This window comes from Coregonus clupeaformis, chromosome 28, assembly GCF_020615455.1.
Source record: "Coregonus clupeaformis isolate EN_2021a chromosome 28, ASM2061545v1, whole genome shotgun sequence".
NCBI lineage: Eukaryota > Metazoa > Chordata > Actinopteri > Salmoniformes > Salmonidae > Coregonus > Coregonus clupeaformis.
The window spans coordinates 31036537-31052278 of NC_059219.1; the positions used below are offsets into that span (position 1 = coordinate 31036537).

Consider the following 15742-nt stretch of genomic DNA (forward strand, 5'->3'; position numbering starts at 1 on the left):
TCAATCAAAATGAGACTACGAGAATGGGTAGTGTAGTGAGTGCTGCAATAGCAAAAAGCTGTAGACTTTCAACAATTGCTTAGAATTAGTGCTGTACACAATTGTTGCCCTGTTGATACAGTGCATTCGGAAAGTATTCAGACCCCTTCACTTTTTCCACATTGTTACATTACAGCCTTATTTGAAAATGGATTAAATTGTTTTCCCCCCTCATTAATCGACACACAATACCCCATAATGACAAAGCAAAAACAGGTTTTTGAAATTTTTGCAAATGTATTACAAATAAAAAACAAAAATATCACATTTACATAAGTATTCAGACCCTTTACTCAGTACTTTGTTGAAGCACCTTTGGCAGCGATTACAGCCTGGAGTCTTCTTGGGTATGACGCTACAAGCTTGGCACACCTGTATTTGGGGAGTTTGTCCCATTCTTCTCTGCAGATCCTCTCAAGCTCTGTCAGGTTGGATGGGGAGCGTCGCTGCACAACTATTTTCAGGTCTCTCCAGAGATGTTAGATCAGGCTCAAGTCCGGGCTCTGGCTGGGCCACTCAAGGACATTCAGAGACTTGTCCCGAAGCCAATCCTGTGTTGTCTTGGCTGTGTGCTTAAGGTCGTTGTCCTGTTGGAAGGTGAACCTTCTCCCCAGTCTAAGGTCCTGAGTGCTCTGGAGCAGGTTTTCATCAAGGATCTCTCTGTACTTTGCTCCGTTCATCTTTCCCTCAATCCTGACTAGTCTCCCAGTCGATGCCGCTGAAAAACATCCCCACAGCATGATGTTGCCACCAACATGCTTCACTGTATGGATGGTGCCTGGTTTCCTCCAGACGTGACGCTTGGCATTCAGGCCAAAGAGTTCAATCTTGGCTTCATCAGACCAGAGAATCTTGTTTCTCATGGTCTGAGTCCTTTAGGTTCCTTTTGGTAAACTCCAAGTGGGCTGTCATGTGCCTTTTACTGAGGAGTGGCTTCCGTCCGGCCACTCTACCATAAAGGCCTGATTGGTGGAGTGCTGCAAAGATGGTTGTCCTTCTGGAAGGTTCTGCCATCTCCACAGAGGAACTCTGGAGCTCTGTCAGAGTGAACATCGGGTTCTTGGTCACCTCCCTGACCAAGGCCCTTCTCCCCCGATTGCTCAGTTTGGCCGGACGGCCAGCTCTAGGAAGAGTCTTAGTGGTTCCAAACTTCTTCCATTTAAGAATGATGGAGGCCACTGTGTTCTTGGGGACCTTCAATGCTGCAGAAATGATTTGGTACCCTTCCCCAGATCTGTGCCTCGACACAATCCTGTCTCGGAGCTCTACGGACAATTCCTTTGACCTCTATGCTTGGTTTTTGCTCTGACATGCACTGTCAACTGTGGGACCTTATATAGACAGGTGTGTGCCTTTCCAAATCATGTCCAATCAATTGAATTTACCACATGGGGACTCCAATCAAGTTGTAGAAACATATCAAGGATGATCAATGGAAACAGGATGCACCTGAGCTCTTTTTGAGTCTCATACCAAAGGGTCTGAATACTTATGTAAATAAGTTTGCAAAAAAACTGTTTCCGCTTTGTCATTATGGGGTATTGTGTGTAGATTGATCAGGAAAATGTTTTATTTAATCCATTTTAGAATAAGGCTGTAATGTAACAACATGTGGAAAAAGGGAAGAGGTCTGAGTACTTTCCGAATGCACTGTAAATAAGCATCCTTCTCTTGAAAATGGAAATACATTACCTCATGAGTGCTTTGGTCCTCTTGCCTCCAGCTGTTCAGAATGTGGAACTCTGAATCACTCACAATGTAGTTGACCTGAAACATAACCATTGAAGCATTATAACGTGCTGTGGCCAACTCGGAATATGAATAAACACAGAGGAGTTGGCCAACGCACAAACTGACTATACTCCATTCTGACCTGGGCTAAAACAGACTAGACCACCAGGCTAAGGGATGGCCTCACCAGTTTCTTGAGGGGGTAAACGTCGTAGAGGATACGGCAGTACTCCATGGAGCACTCCACAGCGCAGGTCCACAGGGACTTGGTCACTGGGGCCAGCGGGATCATGCCCTGCCCACGACTCTTGGTCAGCACGTCACACTCCACCTGCTGCCGACTGGACTCTGCCATGTAAGGGCAGTGGTCGACCACGAAAGCCGTCTTGTGGGAGACTGAGAACATCTTCATCTCTGGTTCAGCAGAGGTGATAGGAGGAAATATTTAGTCTGGTGTTAAGATGCCATCTCTTCTCAATTTAGCTGAAAAGAGCAAGGCACCAGTAACTAGCTCCAGTCTACGTACTGACACCAATTGACCTTGCTAATACATACAGTAGCTAACTAGGCAGAAAGAGAAACATGTCCTATGACAATGTCCTTTAGCTATAGAATTAGCTAACTAGCAAACGTTAGCTAGCTAAGTAAAGTTACCCTGGCCCCTGCAATGTCGTTATGATAACGGTCGTTAGCTAGCTTGCTTACTTAACTTAGCTAGCTATATTTACTTACTCCAGACCGATTAAAACACTTCATAGCTAAGTTAACTAGCTAGCTAGCTAAGTAGTGGGTGAGCCGTCTGCAGAAGTACCTGGGACAGATGAGACTGAGGCGCGTCGATTTGCTAACGTTAACCTAAGCTAATGTTAGTTTAGTTTGCTAGCTTTACATATTAGTCTAAAATAAAGTCCGTTTTTCACACCATATAGCACTCGTATTGGATGGTTCCTTTCCACCAACAAAAATATGGGTTGTAGTTTTACAACGAATTTAATAGCTAGCTATGTAGGTTTAAAAAAATTCATCGACATAATGCCTGGAACAAAAAATCACAGGCGGACGTAGCTATAGTTATTATTGCCGGAACCATATCCCTTGTGTATGAATTGTCCGTGTCTTACTTCAATATCTTTTAATGGTTCCTGTCTTCTTTGCTTAGATAAATTTAGCAGGGTTCCCCAAGTGGCGGCCCGCGGACCAAATTTGGTTTTTATTTGGCCCCCCAAGTTTTCTTAATTTTCATTGTTGTACATAAAATACTGTAATACCCCAGGAAATCAGCTCCAAGTGATTTTAATTTTGGAAATCTGTTCCCAAGTATTCCCACGCATAATAGAGACGTGATCTTATACAAAAAATAATGTATATAAAAATAATGTATAATAATTTATTGGATTTATATAGCACTTTTCTACCAACTGAGTTACTCAAGGCGCTTTACATAGTAGGGGGAAATGTGTAGCACCCACCTCAGTGTTGCACGGCGACCATTTCTGTGTCAGAACGCTCACCACACATCAGCTATCAGATGGAGAGGTGAGGAGTGATGAATGCCAATTAGGAATGAGGGGGATGATATGACACTGGGGTGAAAACCCCTACTCCTACATTAAGCGCCATGGGATTTTGAATGACCACAGAGAGTCAGGACTCCCATTTTAACGTCCCATCCGAAAGACAGCACCATACGCAGGACATTGTTCCCAAATGTAATCAAGGTTTGAAATTATTATGTTTTAGTCAAATATGATATCTGTTTAGGCTTCTTGAGGTCAATTTGAAGTCTTAAAATATATTTGTTATTATGTTCCGCCCACCCGAGCACCCGCTCAAGAAAAAATTGGCCCCCGGCTGAATCTAGTTGATGATCCCTGCTGTTGAAAATGTGCACAATCCATGTGCAGCATATGACACCTTCACTATTAAATATGTTTCATTTTATTCATATAAATAATGTATTTCGACAAATATGTATTTGCTTTCATTTCAATTTGTCATCATTGTTATACTCTGTATTCTGATAAGAAAGGTTGGAACAGTATTTGTCAGGGCACAATTATGATGGGGAACAGTATCTATTTGATAGGGAACAGTATAAGGAACTGTTGATCCAAACGTATCTGATGGGGTATCAGTATCTGATAGGAAGCAAAGATGGGGAACAAAAGTATCTGGGAACACTGAGATATGGAACTTATCTAATGGGAAACAGTATGGTGGGGAACAGTAGGTCTATCGAATATTGAACAGGGAACAGTATGTCTATCTAATATGGAACAGTATGGGGAACAGTATCTTACAAGGAATTTGGTTGGGAACAGAACAGATAACAAGGAGTCACATTTTAAGAGTAAAATATGTGCTTGAAATTGCACATTATATGAATGCATGTCAAACAATTGTTCAATTAAATGTGAGGTATTTTGGTCTTCCTACTGATATGTTCAACTTGTTCGTTTTCACTGCTTTTTCAGGACACCAAAGCTTTTTGATGCACCCCAGGGGACCCCTGGTTGTGAATCACTGACCTATTAATAACCAGCAAATGCAATAATAACGTTTCCCAATGAGAATCATTCAATGCATTTGGAAAGCGGAAAACAGTTTCATATTACAATACGGGCCTAAAGAATGCTGTTGTATATACAGTCAATTATTCAGACCGTACTTATGTGGACGTAACAAAGCTGCCCGTCCGGCCAAGGCGCTCAAAACTGGTCTCGGAAATGGCAGACCTACATTGGTTTGGTAACATTGTGGGAGGCAACCCGCCTGTCTGAGACTACTCAAAAACCGATAGTCCGTATAGGACTGCCCCACCCATTCTCTCAAGTTAGAACTTGATCTAAAAAGCATGCAATGTTTTTTCTTTTGAAACACTGTTGAAAAATAAAGTGGGAACTTTTGGAATACATGCAGCTCATTGGCAGTGATCTTACATGATGCGTTAATTCCGCCGTAACATTTTGCAGACAACTATCCAGGTTTAACCGTTGATGGCTTGTTGTGATATGTGACATTTGAGATGAATGAGAGTGGGGACAACATTCTTGAAATGGATTCTGTGTCCGTGACAAAATTGGAGGGCGACACGGAGATAGAGATCGGAATGGAAATTGGTGAGTTAACGTGGAATTCATAATTTTTTGCAGAGTATTTCTCGCGAGAGAAAAGGACTGAATAATGTAGCCTTCCTCTATAGGCTTTCGTTTCTACCTATCATGAACCAAATTTTTATTTTATGTGCCATTTTAATTGTATTTGCTCAAATGTTATTCTGTTGTGTCTCTTATATATTTTCTCCTTTGTTATTTCAAACTTTAAAAAGTATCCAATAACTGTATATTGACTTTTGGCACCACCATTGCCCTCTGTAATGAGGGTTCTACTTAGCTATTCTCTTCTATCTGCCTCAATTTACCCTATACACTATTCATTATAATAAACTTCATTATCATCAGTGTTTATAATACTGTAGTAAATTAGCTGGGACTCAAACTGTCTCTGCGACTCAGTCCAAGGTCACTCATGCACAGGCACACCTTGGAAGCTCTCAGCGTTTACCATGAAGGATGCCCCATACCACTTCTTAAAGTGCAGCGAATTTTGGGACTGTCGTGACCGGGACTCGAACCTGTATATCTGTGGTTGTCAGGCCTTAGCCATTACACCAAGAAGTTAGACTCACTTGACGAGGTCGCTGGTTGTTGTACTAAGGTCGCTGGAATACGTAAGTATTCCTTTATCACACTGGAGGACATAGCAAAGGCTAACAACCACACTGACTCACAGCTTGCCGCTACTATCATTGGCCCAATGTACACTCCCACTCTCCCACACTATCAAATATCCTTCGATCTTCGGGCAGTTTGTTAATAACTAGATCATTACTTGATAGTAATTGAAGAGTTTATTTCCAAAATGCTATATCCACCAATTTTTCACGTGTTAAAAAAATAACATCAGAAATGATTGCTTATGGGTACCTTCATGTGTGTTTTTTTTTGTTAAACACTAAATATTGTTATATATATATATATATATATATATATATATATATATATATATATATATATAACACACACACACACTACAGGTCAAAAGTTTTAGAACACCTACTCATTCAAGGGTTTTTCTTTATTTTTACTATTTTCTACATTGTAGAATAATAGTGAAGACATCAAAACTATGAAACAACACATAAGGAATCCTGTAGTAACCCAAAAAGTGTTAAACAAATCAAAATATATTTTATATTTGAGATTCTTCAAATAGCCACCCTTTGCCTTGATGACAGCTTTGCACTCTTGGCATTCTCTCAACCAGCTTCACCTGGAATGCTTTTCCAACAGTCTTGAAGGAGTTCCCACATATGCTGAGCACTTGTTGGCTGCTTTTCCTTCACTCTGCGGTCCGACTCATCCCAAACCATCTCAAATGGGTTGAGGTCGGGGGATTGTGGAGGCCAGGTCATCTGATACAGCACTCCATCACTCTCCTTCTTGGTAAAATAGCCTTTACACAGCCTAGAGATGTCATCAAGGCAAAGGGTGGCTATTTGAAGAATCTCAAATATAAAACATATTTTGATTTATTTAACACTTTTTGGGTTACTACAGGATTCCTTATGTGTTGTTTCATAGTTTTGATGTCTTCACTATTATTCTACAATGTAGAAAATAGTAAAAATAAAGAAAAACCCTTGAATGAGTAGGTGTTCTAAAACTGTTGACCTGTAGTGTATATATGTTTCATACTTTTTTGGTTACTATATGATTCCATATGTGTTATTTCATAGTTTTGATGTCTTCAGTATTATTCTACAATGTAAAAAACTTTGACTAGTAGTGTATATAAAACAACAATACAATACAATGACAATACGAATGGCTGGTCCCATCAGTGGGTGCGCTCGCCCCCACCCGCCCCAAGACGCCTGAAGGGATTTTCCAAGGGCGGGAAGGACTGAGCCCTAACCGACGCCCAGGCGGGCATGGAAGCGAGCGTACCCATAACCACCTGGACCAGCACACACACCGCTCACAGCGTGAAACCAAAACACAAAACATAAATAACTAAACACAAAACATACAATAATCACATCCCCACCCTCACCTCTGATTGGAGGAGCTCAAACCTTTTTACTGTGCATGTGTGTATGTATTTATTCCCACACTCATTAAGTCCAACCTTCAGACAGCCACAAATCAACCCAGCTTTCCCATTAAATCCTCATTCTACCATTTCCTCTTGCTACATCCCTCCATTCTCCCATGGTGTCGCAATAGGGACTTGAACCTCCCATTCTGCAACATTTATGTCGAAATTGCCCACAAAATACACATTTTAACCAACACCACAAGGATATTTCGTATTGACTGACTGTGGTCCTTCAAATCCTCCAAAATTGCAGTTTGCAGGTCCAACCGCGCCCTGATATTATGACATAACAACCGTTGCTGGACCTGACTCCAAAAACAAGCCACCGATGGACAGTACCAAAATAGATGCTCTATTGTTTCTGTTTCCGCGTTGCAGAGTCTGCACAGGGCTGACTGTTTAATGGCCCATATACATAGCATTTTTTTTGTAGCGAGAATTTTATATAATAGCTTAAATTGAAGCGAACGGATTGATGCGTCAATTGTTGTTTTGTATATCAGTTCATAAACCCGATGCCATGGTATTGGGATATCGAAAATCTGTTTCCAACTAGCATGAATTTTATGCAGCCTAGTTGTGAACCCTCTTGACTGTAAGTGAAACTGATACATTTTACAATTTATATTGGTCATTTTAAGCCATTTATTATTTTTAATTGGTGACAGACAAACAAATTAATTATTTTCTCTTTAAAATAATTGCCTCTTCCATGTTTGTGGCAGAGCTGCGATGAGTTGGTTATCATTTTGTATTTAGCATACATCTCCATACACCTGGATTAATTACTTGTGACATAATTTTACCGTCATTGTTTACAATGTAATTCATAACATGATATCTTCCTTATAAAATCTCTTCAAGAAAATTGGTTTATCCTCTGTCAGTACATTGGAGTTTAGCCATATTATTTGCTGTAATAATATGTTCTGCCTCTTCTGGAGGATAAAATTGGAATTGTAGTCAACTCTGTATAGCTTTCTTTAAAAAGGAGGGTACTTTAAACAGGGTTCCATTGTCAATCCAACGAAAATGTATGGTTTTAATCTGTATAACAGCAAAGAGCCCCCTTTTAAACATCGGTTGTGCCTCTCTTAGTAGCCTACTGGAAAACCAGTTTGGATTTCGATACAGTTTCTGTATAATAGAAGCTTTAAGAGAGGTTTAATGCCTTGATAGTAGATTTAGCCCTCCAAACTCATATTCATTATATAAATGTACCCGTTTAACTTGATCTGGTTTGCCATTACAAATAAAAAGGAAATATTATTTGCTCACATGACTTGAAAAAATATTATCCTGGAGTCAGTGGAGCCATGAATAGATACAGTGGGGAGAACAAGTATTTGATACACTGCCGATTTTGCAGGTTTTCCTACTTACAAAGCATGTAGAGGTCTGTAATTTTTATCATAGGTACACTTCAACTGTGAGAGACGGAATCTAAAACAAAAATACAGAAAATCACATTGTATGATTTTTAAGTAATTAATTAGCATTTTATCGCATGACATACGTATTTGATCACCTACCAACCAGTAAGAATTCCGGCTCTCACAGACCTGTTAGTTTTTCTTTAAGAAGCCCTCCTGTTCTCCACTCATTACCTGTATTAACTACACCTGTTTGAACTCGTTACCTGTATAAAAGACACCTGTCCACACACTCAATCAAACAGACTCCAACCTCTCCACAATGGCCAAGACCAGAGAGCTGTGTAAGGACATCAGGGATAAAATTGTAGACCTGCACAAGGCTGGGATGGGCTACAGGACAATAGGCAAGCAGCTTGGTGAGAAGGCAACAACTGTTGGCGCAATTATTAGAAAATGGAAGAAGTTCAAGATGACGGTCAATTCAAGATCTCACCTCGTGGGGCATCAATGATCATGAGGAAGGTGAGGGATCAGCCCAGAACTACACGGCAGGACCTGGTCAATGACCTGAAGAGAGCTGGGACCACAGTCTCAAAGAAAACCATTAGTAACACACTACGCCGTCATGGATTAAAATCCTGCAGCGCACGCAAGGTCCCCCTGCTCAAGCCAGCGCATGTACAGGCCCGTCTGAAGTTTGCCAATGACCATCTGGATGATCCAGAGGAGGAATGGGAGAAGGTCATGTGGTCTGATGAGACAAAAATAGAGCTTTTTGGTCTAAACTCCACTCGCCGTGTTTGGAGGAAGAAGAAGGATGAGTACAACCCCAAGAACACCATCCCAACCATGAAGCATGGAGGTGGAAACATCATTCTTTGGGGATGCTTTTCTGCAAAGGGGACAGGATGACTGCACCGTATTGAGGGGAGGATGGATGGGGCCATGTATCGCGAGATCTTGGCCAACAACCTCCTTCCCTCAGTAAGAGCATTGAAGATGGGTCGTGGCTGGGTATTCCAGCATGACAACGACCCGAAACACACAGCCAGGGCAACTAAGGAGTGGCTCCGTAAGAAGCATCTCAAGGTCCTGGAGTGGCCTAGCCAGTCTCCAGACCTGAACCCAATAGAAAATCTTTGGAGAGAGCTGAAAGTCCCTATTGCCCAGCGACAGCCCCGAAACCTGAAGGATCTGGAGAAGGTCTGTATGGAGGAGTGGGCCAAAATCCCCGCTGCAGTGTGTGCAAACCTGGTCAAGACCTACAGGAAACGTATGATCTCTGTAATTGCAAACAAAGGTTTCTGTACCAAATATTAAGTTCTGCTTTTCTGATGTATCAAATACTTATGTCATGCAATAAAATGCAAATGAATTACTTTAAAATCATACATGTGATTTTCTGGATTTTTGTTTTAGTTTAGATTGTAGGACGGCCGGGGTGTTAAGCATATCCCAGTTTAGGTCACCAAGCAGTATGAACTCTGAGGATAGATGGGGGGCAATCAATTCACATTTGGTGTCCAGGGCACAGCTGGGGGCTGAGGGGGTCTGTAGCAAGCGGCAACAGTGATATACTTATTTCTGGAGAGGTGGATTTTAAGGAAGTAGAAGCTCAAACTGTTTGGGCACAGACCTGGATAGTATGATAGAGCTCTGCAGGCTATCTCTACAGTAGATTGCAACGCCGCCCCCTTTGGCAGTTCTATCTAGACGGAAAATGTTGTAGTTGGGGACGGAAATTTCAGAGTTTTTGGTGGTCTTCCTAAACCAGGATTCAGACACTGCTAGAACATCAGGGTTGGCGGAGTGTGCTAACGCAGTGAGTAACTCAAACTTAGGGAGGAGGCTTCTGATGTTAACATGCAAAAAACCAAGGCTTTTACGGTTACAGAAATCAACAAATGATAGCGCCTGGGAAGTAGGAGTGATACTGGGGGCTACAGGGCCTCGGTTAACCTCTACATCACCAGAGGAACAGAGGAGGAGTAGAATAAGGATACGGCTAAAGGCTTTAAGAACTGGTCTTCTAGTGCGTTGGGTACAGAGAATAAAAGGGGCAGATTTCCGGGCGTTGTAGAATAGATTCAGGGTATTATGTACAGACAAAGATATGGAAGGATATGAGTACAGTGGAGGTAAACCTAAGCGTTGGGTAACGATGAATGAGATAGCATCACTGGAGGCACCGATTGAGCCGGTCTCCGCGTGTATGGGGGGTGGGACAAAGGAGCTCTCTGAGGCTGGTTGAGAACTAACCGGAACAGCAATAGGCAAGGCATATTGACATGGGAGAGAGGCATAAAGCAATCACAGGTGTTATTCAAGAGAGCTAAGACAACAACTGGTAATGGCGACGAAAGTTTGGGCTGAGGCTAAACAGATAAACAGGACAGGTAAACAGGATGGGGGTACCTTGTAAAGGAACAGTCCAGCAGGCGTCAGCTGTGCAGCTGAGTGATCATAAGGTCCAGTGAACAGCAATAGGAGTTCGCCATGGGGCGGCAGGTAGCTTAGTGGTTAAGAGCGTTGTGCCAGTAACCGAAAGGTCGCTGGTTCTAATCCCCGAGCCGACTAGGTGAAAAATCTGTCGATGTCTCCTTGAGCAAGGCACTTAACCCTAATTGCTCCTGTAAGTCGCTCTGGATAAGAGTGTCTGCCAATATTACAAAAAATGTTTTAAAAAATAATGTAAAAATGTGAGACCGGGAGCAGTTTGAATGGCTGCTACAGCACAGGCGAGCAGGAAGCACGGCTGTTGATTGCGTGTGTTAGCGGGCCGGGGCTAGTAGATGGATCTTCGTGGTCGTCGCAACGGGAAGCCTGTTGAAACCACATCAGACGATTACGTCGGCAGACCAGTCGTGATGGATCGGCGGGGCTCCGTGTCGACACTAGAAGGTCCCGTCCGGTTGACAGAGAGGTAGATGGCCGGGAGATGGGCCTGGCTCGAGGCTAGCTCAAGGCTAACTGGTGCTTGCTCCGGGGGCAGTGGTGATTAGCCAACAACATCCATTCGGTTGCAGCTAGCTAGTTGCGATGATCCGGTGTAAAGGTCCAGTGATTCAGTGATTCCGGCAGAAAATCCGATATGTTCTTGGTCGATAGCGCACTGTGCAGACAATAGTCTGGCCGATAATAGTCCAGGCTAGAGCTGGCTGGTAGGTAGTGAAGGCCACGGACAATGGTGAAAACCGCTAACGGTGGCTAATAGCAAGTAGCTAGTTAGCTGGCTAGTTTCAACTGGAGGTTCTGGATAAAAAGGTAAAATAAATAATAGAATCCGTTCCACATTGGGTGAGGCGGGTTGCAGGAAAGTATATTTGGTTTAAGGATGAAAAGTGTGATTGAGAAATATATACGAAAGAGACAAAAAACAAAAAAACTGGCTATTTACACGGACACACTACAGAGTACATGACCGCACTGCTATGCCATCTTGGATGAACATTTACTTTTGTATTGTTTGTGTTCAAATCAAATCAAATCAAATTTTATTGGTCACATGCGCCGAATACAACAGGTGCAGACATCACAGTGAAATGCTTACTTACAGCCCTTAACCAACAGTGCATTTATTTTAAACAAAAAAAGTAAGAATAAAACAACAACAAAAAAAGTGTCGAGAAAAAAAGAGCAGAAGTAAAATAAAGTGACAGTAGGGAGGCTATATATACAGTGAAATAAAGTGACAGTAGGGAGGCTATATATACAGGGGGGTACCGTTGCAGAGTCAATGTGCGGGGGCACCGGCTAGTTGAGGTAGTTGAGGTAATATGTACATGTGGGTAGAGTTAAAGTGACTATGCATAAATACTTAACAGAGTAGCAGCAGCGTAAAAAGGATGGGGTGGGGGGCAGTGCAAATAGTCTGGGTAGCCATGATTAGCTGTTCAGGAGTCTTATGGCTTGGGGGTAGAAGCTGTTGAGAAGTCTTTTGGACCTAGACTTGGCACTCCGGTACCGCTTGCCGTGCGGTAGCAGAGAGAACAGTCTATGACTAGGGTGGCTGGAGTCTTTGACAATTTTGAGGGCCTTCCTCTGACACCGCCTGGTATAGAGGTCCTGAATGGCAGGGAGCTTTGCCTCAGTGATGTACTGGGCCGTACGCACTACCCTCTGTAGTGCCTTGCGGTCAGAGGCCAAGCAGTTGCCATACCAGGCGGTGATGCAACCAGTCAGGATGCTCTCGATGGTGCAGCTGTAGAATTTCACATATACATATACACATATACATATACATATTCACATATACACTGAACAAAAATATAAATGCAACATGCAACAATTTCTAAGATTTTACTGAGTACCAGTTAATTTAAGGAAACCAGTCACATGACTGGAAATATAGATATGCATCTGTTGGTCACAGATACCTTTAAAAAAAAAGACAGGGGCATGGATCAGAAAACCAGTCAGTATCTGGTGTGACAACCATTTGCCTCTTGTAGCGTGACACATCTCCTTCGCATAGAGTTGATCAGGCTGTTGATTGTGGCCTGTGGAATGTTGTCCCACTCCTCTTCAATGGCTATGCGAAGTTGCTGGATATTGGCGGGAACTGGAACACTCTGTCGTACATTTCGATCAAGAGCATCCCAAACATGCTCCCCAAACATGCTCAATGGGTGACATGTTTGGTGAGTATGCAGGCCATGGAAAAACTGGTACATTTTCAGCTTCCAGGAATTGTGTACAGATCCTTGAGACATGGGGCGTGCATTAACATGGTGATGGCGGCGGATGAATGGCATGACAATGGGCCTCAGGTTCTCATCATGGCATCTCTGTGCATTCAAATTGCCACCGATAAAATGCATGTGTTCGTTGTCCGTAGCTTATGCCTGCTTATACCACAACCCCACCGCCACCATGGGGAACTCTGTTCACAACGTTTGACTTCAGAAAACCGCTCGCCCACACGACATAATACACGTGGTCTGCGGTTGTGAGGCCAGTTGGACGTACTGCCAAATTCTCTAAAATAACGTTGGAGGCGGTTTATGGTAAAGAAATTAACATTAAATTATCTGGCAACAGCTCTGGTGGACATTCCTGCAGTCAGCATGTTGTGTGACAAAACTGCACATTTTAGAGTGGTGCACCTGTGTAATGACCATGCTGTTTAATCAGCTTCTTGATATGCCACACCTGTCAGGTGGATGGATTATCTTGGCAAAGGAGAAATGCTCACTAACAGGGATGTAAACAATTTTCTGCACAAAATTTGAGAGAAATAAACTTTTCGTGCGTATGGAACATTTCTTGGATCTTTTATTTCAGCCCATGAAACATGGGACCAACACTTTACATGTAACGTTTATATTTTTGTTCAGTGTATAATTATTTTATAGTTCCAATTCTATCTGTTAATTTCATAGCTGATCCATCCCTTAAAAAAATGTATTATAATAAATAAAAACAGGTTTACTTAGTCTGTTAATGTTTACCTCTTGGCGTTTGTGAGGCAGATAATACGTCACCTGATGGCCACCCTGTCTGGGATCTTACACAGTGACTCCACCGCTGCCACCAGGCCGTGCATGACGTTAGGTGGACCCACAGCTGCCAGAGCAGACGAGCTATCACAGAAATACAAATGGAAGCAGGTCAAGTCAACCAGACATTACAACAAGACCTCTCTCTCTCTCTCTCTCTCTCTCTCTCTCTCTCTCTCTCGAGACAGGACTGGTTAACCTCTATCGAAATGAGACAATGAGAATGGTAGTGTAGTGAGTGAGTGGTGCAATAGCAAAAAGCTGTAGTCAAATATTTTTTTGGAACTAAACCATCTGCGCTGTAGTGCTGTCTACAATTGACCATTCGCTAAACTCCGCCCCCGAAATGCGATTGTCCAATCACAGCTTAGCAACCGTAACCAACCACTCGGGCCTCGGATACATTTCGCAAAAAATCCTCATGATGTCTGTGGGCTACAGGGAGGCAGAGATGCTTTTTCTTGCGCTGCTACAAGTGAACAGAAAATTGTAAAACGGTGGAGTAGGTAGAGTAGTAGCCTGTAGAGGCTAGTCTTTTTTCTACCCTTAACAAAATCTAAAGGAGAAGTGTATGTTGGGGATGTTGGTGAACACATAATACGGAGAGGGAGTACAAACCAACGACGCTAGACAGAGAGGAATTTGCTTAAGCAAAAGGCAGTTTATTAAACACAGAGATATCTTGTACTGTTTAAAGCTACATGCATGGACCCAATCAATTGCCTCTTATGGAGACAGTTGAGAAGGATGATTAAACAGAGTTTACAGCATTACTTTATACAATGTAACATAAAGGAAGGGGTCCTTCTTCTAGTCCCTTGATTGGTTCCCGAGGCGTAGGAGGCGGGTCTGCTCTGTCCAGAGCAGATGCCCCATTGGTGCACGGCAGAGTCCTCTGCCCTTGGCACCCGACCAGTAGACAGGGGAGTGGAGTTTGAGTGTGCGTGCACAGTGAAATGTCTGTGTGTGTCCAGGGAACTCGTGAGGAGTTGAGAATGAGTGTGCGTGAAAGTGAAATATTGGTGTGTGTCAAGGGGAGTAACTGGTGGTTTATGGCCGGAGGTGGGGGTGTTGTCCTGTTATCGCATTCCTGCAAGACTAGGCCATCTGGTGACAAGATATGGTGTTCTCCTCTGTCCTTTGTTCTCTGACCCAAAACAGCATTTATTGAAAAACAGGCTCCTAACACAAATGGGTCTTGCACATCATTTTAGTCAGACCAATCTATAACATTTTATATTTACTACGACAGGGATAAAGCTTTGCTAGCTAACGTCAAGGTTAACGTCAGCTAACGCAACTTTGTTAGGTTACATGTATCACAAATCTTTAGCTGGCTATTTGCTAAAATACATAATTCTTTCAGCACTTTGTTGATGGGAAGCCAAGTCTTCAGTACCCAAATCCAGCTGCTGGAGGAGATGCAGTCATACGATGCAGGCCACCTCCAAAAAAAAAACTTACTGTAATATGAGGGTTAACCAAACCTAGCCTACATTACCAAAATGTTGACAGACACTCAAGGGCACATTTCAGACGTTTATCCTTTATATGGAGGCTTTGTACATAAGTTATACACAACTTACATAACTCATACATAACTACACAACTTAGTGCAATCACAAGTACAACATAGGCAACATACACTACATGGTCTTTGAACATCTCATTCCCAAATCATGGGCATTAATATGGTTGGTCCCCCCTTTGCTGCTATAACAGCCTCCACTCTTCTGGGAAGGCTTTCCACTAGATGTTGGAACATGCTGCGGAATGGAAGCTGCGGGGACTTGCTTCCATTCAGCCACGAGCATTAGTGAGGTCGGGCACTGATGTTGGGCGATTAGGCTTGGCTCGCAGTCGGCGTTCCAATTCATCCCAAAGGTGTTCGATGGGGTTGAGGTCAGGGCTCTGTGCAGGCCAGTCAAAGTTCTTACA

At 42.8% G+C, this 15742-nt stretch overlaps 2 protein-coding genes across 2 annotated transcripts in view; one reads left to right on the top strand and one right to left on the bottom strand.

Annotated features, from left to right (window-relative positions):
- The window catches only part of LOC123482103 (integrator complex subunit 13-like), a 3653-nt gene extending 699 nt beyond the window's left edge, over positions 1–2954 (bottom strand). Inside the window, exons 1-3 of the mRNA XM_045208410.1 lie at positions 2892–2954; positions 1958–2184; positions 1727–1806 (exon numbers count right to left, since the gene is read on the bottom strand). Coding sequence (XP_045064345.1) covers positions 1727–1806; positions 1958–2182 — 305 coding nt within the window. The 5' untranslated portion in view covers positions 2183–2184; positions 2892–2954. The remainder of the gene's footprint in view (positions 1–1726; positions 1807–1957; positions 2185–2891) is intronic.
- Positions 2955–4579: 1625 nt separating this feature from the next.
- LOC121549169 (anoctamin-6) overlaps positions 4580–15742 on the top strand; it is a 41570-nt gene continuing 30407 nt past the window's right edge. Inside the window, exon 1 of the mRNA XM_041861040.2 lies at positions 4580–4889. Coding sequence (XP_041716974.2) covers positions 4796–4889 — 94 coding nt within the window. The 5' untranslated portion in view covers positions 4580–4795. The remainder of the gene's footprint in view (positions 4890–15742) is intronic.